General features: G+C 37.9%; 1 protein-coding gene across 1 annotated transcript; it reads right to left on the bottom strand.

Moving 5' to 3' along the window:
- Window positions 1-224: 224 nt before the first annotated feature.
- yeats4 (YEATS domain containing 4) lies at window positions 225-7,635 on the bottom strand. The gene is made up of 7 exons (XM_084050448.1): window positions 7,418-7,635; window positions 5,734-5,853; window positions 5,066-5,132; window positions 4,561-4,655; window positions 4,236-4,325; window positions 1,886-1,973; window positions 225-1,382 (listed from the first exon to the last, which is right to left on the bottom strand). The coding sequence occupies exons 1-7, from the start codon at window positions 7,466-7,468 to the stop codon at window positions 1,213-1,215; spliced, it is 681 nt and encodes a 226-aa protein (XP_083906574.1). The 5' UTR covers window positions 7,469-7,635; the 3' UTR covers window positions 225-1,212.
- Window positions 7,636-8,026: the final 391 nt, after the last annotated feature.

Genomic DNA, 8,026 nt, shown 5'->3' with positions numbered 1-8,026 from the left:
TACACTGACATTTATCAAGCCACCCCAACATTGTTTATACTAGCATTTTAGAGGACTTGTTGACATGTTATTTAGATACTGTAGATGCTAGGTTTGATGTCTTCCTCTTTAGTAGTTTTTTTTAGAAATTATTTAATCACACTTCTTTTCTTAGCACTCATTTCTCGTGATGGTGTTTTTAGTGAAGCCTCACTCTCACTCCCACAGGAAATGGTCCACATCAGTTGGTGTTTGAATAGCATCAACTTTATGTATAAAAAAATCTAAATGATTGACAGTGCCTGGTGTCTGAATAAAAAAAAAAAAAAAAAAAACAGACTAGAATATAAAAATAAAACATCACACCACATAAACAAATCAAAGTGTCTCTATTCGGTCACACAGATCGTTGCTGTTGGGCAGAAACCTTGTATCTCCATATTTCATAACTGTATACCCTACTACGGTATCCACTATTTTAGAAACATTTTCTTTAACCCATTAAGACCGGACACACATCTGTGTGTCATTTTTAGATTTCTTTGGCTATTCAAAAATAGCAGATGTACAAGCTCATAGCGCGGCACGAGTGCTGAGCTTGTAGATCTGCTTTTCTTTGGAAAATTGTGAATCAATGGGTGCAAATCTTTGAATACATAGTATAGCAAACCATTGTAAAATATTTTGTTCCAGGGGACCCCCAAAGATTTGAGTTACAAATGTTCGCTTAAAAATATATATATACGTTTTGGGGGTTCTTTACATGAAAAAAGTTTGAGAACCACTGATAGTATAGCAACATACATCTTTTTTTTATTTTTTATGTTAGGATTTAGAAGACATTTGTAGAACCCCCCAGAAGCAAATATTTGAGTTAAAATGTTCACTTATATTATAATATAATATATTCAAAGATTTGCACAAATCTTCACAATTGTTCAAAAATAGCAGATCTACGAGCTCATATATATCTGCTATTTTTGAATAGCTCAAAGAAATCTAAAATGACACAGATGCGTTCCCCGTCTTAATGGGACAAAGTGAAAAAAGGTCAATTGTGTCTGAGGGTTTGATAAATATTGAACCAATGTAGTATTAACATGAGCTTGTGACTAACCAGTACCCCCCCCCCCCCGTTTCCTGAAAAGTAATGGTTTTATGGACATACAAGGTTTCCACCCGAAAGGGACCAGATATCTGTGTGTAAAAACAACGTGCTCTGCGGTGTGTGTGTCAGGTGTCCTTGAGATCTCCATCCTCCTCCAGTCTTCGGATCTCGGTCTTCAGGTGGTTGATGTTCTCTCTGCTGGCCTTCAGTCTGTCTTTCAGCTCCGTGATCTCCTGGCTCGTTCTCTTCTTCGCCGTCTCCAACTTCTCCCTGGTTCTCTGCTCCAACTCTGCAACTACAAGTGCGCACACACGCGCGCACACACACACACACACACAAACACTCAATCAATCCGTTTCTAGACTCCAGTGTGTGTGTGTGTCTACAACAGTTCAACAAAAACACTGACGACCGTCACACTCAATTATGACGATTATGCAGAATTATCGATTATCTGAAATAATGCTATTAGACGATTATGTAATAATTGTGACATGCCTAATGCTCACGCGCACGCACACACACACTCAATCCGTTTCTCGACCCCAGTGTGTGTGTGTGTCACAACAGTTCAACAAAAACACTGACGACCGACATAATGTGCGTTCAGTCCTACTGCTACAGTAAACGAATGATGTGTTCCTGTTTGTTCAGAGACTTTTTCCTCTCTGTGTCTTGTGTGTGTGTGTGTGTGTGTGTGTGTGTGTGTGTGTGTGTGTGTGTGTGTGTGTGTGTGTGTGTGTGTGTGTGTGTGTGTGTGTGTGTGTGTGTGTGTGTGTGTGTGTGGTGTATACATACATTCAGTCTCATGTTTATAAGCTCCCAGGGTCAGTTGTCTGGAGGTGGTCAGTAGTTGTTGCATCATAGCCGTTGGATCCTGAAAGATCTGAGATGAAAGAGCAAACAAACGGCCAATCAGCTGTCTGTCTGTCTGTCTCTCTCTCTCCCTCCATCTGTTCATCCCTCTCACTCAGTCTCTCTATATTTCTTTCTGTCTCTTTCTCTCTCTGTGTTTATCTCTCTCATGAATGAGTGTCTTGCCTCAAGACCCCTCACTTATTATTATATGACACCAAAAACATAATTACATAAAGTTGCATTCACTTCTCAATAACTGAAAGTAGCACGATATGATAGACACAAGTTACACTAAGAAAGAATTGAAACACAATAAATACTATTTAATTATTATTCAACTATTATTTGTAACAAATGAGGAAAAATAAAAAATATCTGTTCTCTCTCTCTGTCTAGATCAGTCTAATATACTGTGTGTATGCATGCTGGGAGATACTATTTTAAGATTTTACTTATTACTTTCAAAGCCCTGCATGGGCAGGCTCCCAAATATATCTGTGATATGTTGGAGCCCTACAAACCGGAGCGTAACTTAAGATCCTCAGGCAAGGCTCTGTTGGTCGCTCCTACAGCAAACATTGTTACCCGGGGTGAGCGGGCTTTTTCAATCCGGGCCCCTGGCCTATGGAACGCCCTCCCCGAGAAGCTGAGGCTGGCACAATCGGTGCTTTCTTTTAAATCTCTCCTGAAAACACACTTGTATGCTAAATGTTTTTCTTAAGTCTATTTGTTTTTAATTTCTATTGCTGTATATTGTTGTTGTATGTTGTTACTACTGCTTGGCTGTTTTTATTACTTGTTTTGACATGTCTGTAAAGCACTTTGGAACTTTGTTTAGAAAAGCGCTATACTAATAAAATCATTATCATTATTCAAACATGATGTCACAATAATTACATAACAAACTTAAATATTCTATATGTCTCCATGTTGAAGTCCTTGAAGACTCAATTCAGCAGTGTAGCTCCATGCTTTATATGCACTTATTACACGGCTTGGTTGAATGCTCGATTCTGATTGGTCAATCATCGGTCATTATTTCTGGATAATGACCGATGAGCTCAATAACGGACCGCTGTATAATCAGATACTCAGAACACCTGCTCATATCAACCTGCGCTGCTTGTATGTAATGTATGTAATGCTTGTATGTATGTAAACAAACAAACAATGTAATTTACAACTAAACGTTGCTCTCAAGAATGTGTTTGAAAACATTTTAAGTGAGAAATAGACGATGCAATGACCGAAAAGTCATTCTATTTGGTCCTCTACACTTCCTTGTTTATCGTGGCGCACCAACGGGGGAATACCAAAACACTCGCCCCAAACACAGTCGCCCCGGGGCAAATACGGCGGTATTAAAGGCAAATCCAGCGGTATATAGAATGGGGGTGAGTGTGTTTTGGGGCGAGTCTTCCCGTTACCTTATGGAATACTGTCATTTGTTTTCCGAGGCAAACTTGTCCGCCCAGCCCAATACTTATGGAATACTTTCATTGCCGTAAGCAAGGAAATACTTCGTTTTGTTGTTACTTTTGAGTCAATTTATTTATTTATGTATTAAGTAGCCGTGTAATAAGCGGGATAATGTATGGGGAGGTAGTTATTATTGAAATTTAAAGCCCGACAGGGTGATAATGCACCGAGGAGGAGCCGAGGTTACTGCTTACTTAATGAAATGACACCTGTAAGTACACAGGGTACATTTTCAATATTTGAATGAATAAAACGTTATTTCAAACAATCTGCACGGTAGTGTATGTTAATAACTAGTACATCGGTAATGGTTGGAGGCGGTGTCCCTACTCTTCCATTGAGACATTAGACCCTGGTGCCGGTAGGTCGGGTAGGACACCTAGTCACCTACTAGTTATTTGAAGCAGACGCCACAGTGGTGGTAGTGGTAGTTATTATAGTTCTCCATTGGGAGAGGGACACAACTTGTTGGATTGTAGCTTTAAATCATCTCCATGATGAGTTTTTCATATCACTGATTAACCACTTGAATCCTAGTGTCTCTATTCTGGGCAATGGGCATTTCGTAATAGTCGAACATTTGGCAAAAATAACATGACGTGTTGTGAGCTTGTAGATTAGCTATTTTCACAATTTTTGGAAAAGGAAATAGTGATTGATTAATAATCGATTATTTTGTTAAATTACAGATTATCGAAAATGTAATTAAATAATACATTCAATTAACTGCAATTAACTGTTGCATTCCTACCCTGTCAACGAAGTATACAGGGTTTAAAATGTGTCTCATCAGAGAGTTTCATCATCTCACCATCTCATCATAGAACTCAGACACTACGGTCTTCTTAGGCATGGCACTGGAGTCAGACTGGAACAGCTTCAACAGGTGGTACAGCGTCACCTGACACACACACACACACACACACACACACACACACACACACACACACACACACAATAGATGATGTGTTTCCATGCATGTGTGCATCAAGTGTGTGTATTTGAATGTGTCCACAACATGTATAGTGAGCTTGCATGTGTGTGCATCTGTGTGTAATGTTACATGTGACTCTTAGGCCCGCCTCATGACTGTGTGTGTGTGTGTGTGTGTGTGTGGGGGGGGGGGTAGTTCTCACAGGTCTCTCGTTGGGGTCAATGAAGAAAATCTTAACGACGATCTCAAACTCTCCCCAGCCTGTCTCCGTTATCTCATATGGAGGCTTAGTTACCACTGCAACACAACGCAACACACACACACACACACACACACACACACACAGGATCTGTTAGACACACTTTAACTTCACATACACAGAGAATATTGGCTTAAAAAACAAACGGTAACACATCATTTTCTTGTGATACAGGTGTTTGGTCAAAGATTTTTGTGAAAACATCTCATTAATTACTGCTACGTCAGCATTTTGTAAGCCTGACGTGTCATAGTTGAAAGGCAGCCACAGCAGACGGATTCACACGTCTGCAGTTCACTGCTGTCTGTGGCAGCATTTGGGCTTTCACAATTATTACATAATCGACCGATCGCTAATTATTTGAAATAAATCACAATTACTTTTTGCATAATTGTCAGAAATCATCTGTATAAATTCAATAGTGACGTCGATCGGGTGTGCTGCTGACCTCTCAGTGGATTGGCATAGCTCTCATGTAGTTTAAACTGGATCTTCTTCACATAAGCAGACATGTCCTGGAACATAAAGTAATGCCAAACACAATGAATGGCATTTCAACAGATAAAAAAGACAACCGCATGCATACAATAGATACACGTGATAATGCTGTGGTTAATGTATTAAAAATAATATTACTATTAATCCATTAAGAAGACCGGGAACGCATCTGTGTCATTTTAGATTTCTTTGGCTACTCAAAAATAGCAGATCTGCAAGCTCATAGCGTGGCACCGAGTGCCACGCTATGAGCTTGTAGATCTGCTATTTTTGAATACTTGTGAAAAAATGTGTGCAAATCTTTGAATATATATATTTTTCAAGCTAACATTTGTAACTCAAATCTTTGCTTCTGGGTGTCCCTGGAACAAAACGTTATAAAACGTTATAAAACGTTATAAAACGTTATAAAATAAAATAAAATAAAATAAAATAAAATAAAATAAAATAAAATAAAATAAAATAAAATAAAATAAAATAAAATAAAATAAAATAAAATAAAATGCTGGGCTCAGGTCTTAACACAGTATGTTTCTTTCTGTATGTTTTCACTTAAACATACCACTGGTGTATAATTAAATATCATTAATAATAATAATAATAATAATAATAAAGTACCTCGTTCCTGTATGGTTTGACATAAACAGACCACTGGTGCGTGTGGCCGTCCTCTTCTCTCTTCTTCCCAAAGTAACGAGCAACGTTACCAAACACTAGTTGCTTTACAATCGTCACCCCCTATACAACACATAGAAATGATACGGACAAAAATGTGATTAACATAAATATGTCTCCATAACTGCCAGACCTATTTGTATTTGTGCATAAAGAAATAAGCTAAGATGCATCAAGATGGTTTTTGGTAACTCATCATTCATTTGTGTGGACTGCCCATTAGACTCAGTGGTGGAAAGTAACTAAGTACATTTAACTTAAGTACTGTACTTAAGTACAATTTTGAGGTACTATGCAGAACATCATATAAACAGTTTAGAAATGAAAAATAATGAGAAAAAAACTTTTACAGGGGCCAGTTTTGAATTGCAGCCACTTGAAGGTACTCTTTCAGGGCAGTTTTGAAGGAGAGTAGGGTTTTACACTCCTTCAATACTTTTGGTAGGGTATTCCACATTTTTGTTTCATAGCGGGAGAACGAATTCAACCCCTTGTTTGTGCCAAATCTGGGTTGGGGTAAATTTAGTAAGTTAAACAGAAATGTTTAATTGCAGACTTTTACTTACTGCATTGCAGTATTGATACTTTCACTTAAGTAAAAAAAAATTGAGTACTTTTTCCACCACTGGTGAAAACATAGTTATATTAATTATTAACTATAATATTATATAGTTATATTAACTATAATATTACAAATATTATAGTTATATTAACTATAATATTATAGTTATATGAACTATAATATTACAGTTATATGAACTATAATATTATAGTTATATTAAATATAATATTATAATTATATTGATTGATTGATTGATTGATTGATGTACATTATTTAGTAAGACATGAGAACAACAGTACATGGAAGTACAAATTCACAATACAAGGTCTACTAAACTGGAAGACTCATTAAGCACTGAGCTTGTTTAAGATTAGTTCCAATCGGAACCTCACCCTCCGCTGTATAGCTCCGAGATGAGGTTCTTCGTTTATCTCTGCCGTTTGGTTGAAAAATATCCGCACATTTTCCACTTTACATGTCTCTTACCTTTTTTTGCACATCGTATCCAAAAAGTAAAGGTTTTCTGAAATGCTCACAGATGTCTGAAATTTTAACGTACCATAAAATCTATCCAACGAGTTGAAAAAAGCACTTAATTCGCCTCTCTCCTCTGCCGGTTACATGTTTTTAAGACATTGCGCAAGAGTTGCACCCATAGAGATAACATTACTGATTCCCCTACTGGTCAACTGTTTAATTGCATCTTCTAATGCATAATATTATTGAACCGGCTGAGGAGAGAAGCGATTTAAACACTGTTTTCAACTCGTTGGATGGATTTTATGGTACGTTAAAATTTCAAACATCTGTGAGCATTTCAGAATACCTTTACTTTTTGGATACGATGTGCAGAAAAGGGTAAGAAACATGTAAAGTGGAAAAAGTGCGGAAAATGTTCAACGAAACGGCACCGCTCCACGTAGGACCTCATCTCGGAGCTATAGCGGAGGGAGAGGTACTAAATGGGGCTAGTAAGATGAGATCCCCAATTAACTATATTAACGAGTAACTATAATATAACAGTTATATTAACCATAGTAATAATAATAACAACAAAGACTCTACCTTAACTCGACCCCCGGAATCTGGACCAAATTCAGCCATCTTTTTAAACATAGTACGTTACAGTAACTATATACTCCCGTTACTCCAGTAGTTAATACTCCAACCGACACTCAGCAACACTGTAGTTGTTTCTGTGAAGGTTTATTAATGTGTTTATCTCATGTTTATCATCTCTAAAGCACAGAGCATCCAGACAACACAAGCACCGGAACTATGCGTTGTGCAACGACTTCAGACGTCCGACTGGAAGAGAAGGATGCTAAGACAAAAGGTTCCGGCCTGGCAGACTTACACAGCTTGCAGTATTTTTTGCATTCATTTGGGCCTTGCAAACGTTGAGAACTGGTTTAGACAATCAAAAAAAAATGGAAGCAAGCCCAAATAACTACACTTTAGAAACAAGCCCAAAAAACTGCAACCACCAATATTTACAAGCAACTTTACAGAAAAACAAGACCAACGTTGCTTATAATAAGCAGACATGGCAACACTGACCTAAAGCCCAATTCATAGTCCACAGCATTGGTTCTCAAAGTGGGGTCCGGGGACCCCAAGGGGTCCTTGGAGGGGTTCCAGGGGGTCCCCAGCAAAATGTGTTGATATAGCATC

Source organism: Gymnoscopelus microlampas, assembly GCF_963454915.1.
Source record: "Gymnoscopelus microlampas genome assembly, chromosome: 23".
NCBI classification, from domain to species: Eukaryota; Metazoa; Chordata; class Actinopteri; order Myctophiformes; family Myctophidae; genus Gymnoscopelus; species Gymnoscopelus microlampas.
The sequence above is the reverse complement of the archived record's forward strand: the minus strand, read 5'-3'. Positions and strand labels throughout refer to the sequence as shown.

What these genes read in the sequence shown, in the direction of transcription:
- yeats4 (XM_084050448.1), bottom strand. Translation starts at nt 7,468, where the DNA reads ATGTTTAAAAAGATGGCTGAATTTGGTCCAGATTCCGGGGGTCGAGTT. An exon ending in CTATGCCAATCCACTGAGAG is followed by an intron (nt 4,656 to 5,065) that starts GTCAGCAGCACA and finishes GTTGTGTTGCAG; the next exon opens with TGGTAACTAAGCCTCCATAT. An exon ending in TTGACCCCAACGAGAGACCT is followed by an intron (nt 4,326 to 4,560) that starts GTGAGAACTACC and finishes TGTGTGTGTCAG; the next exon opens with GTGACGCTGTACCACCTGTT.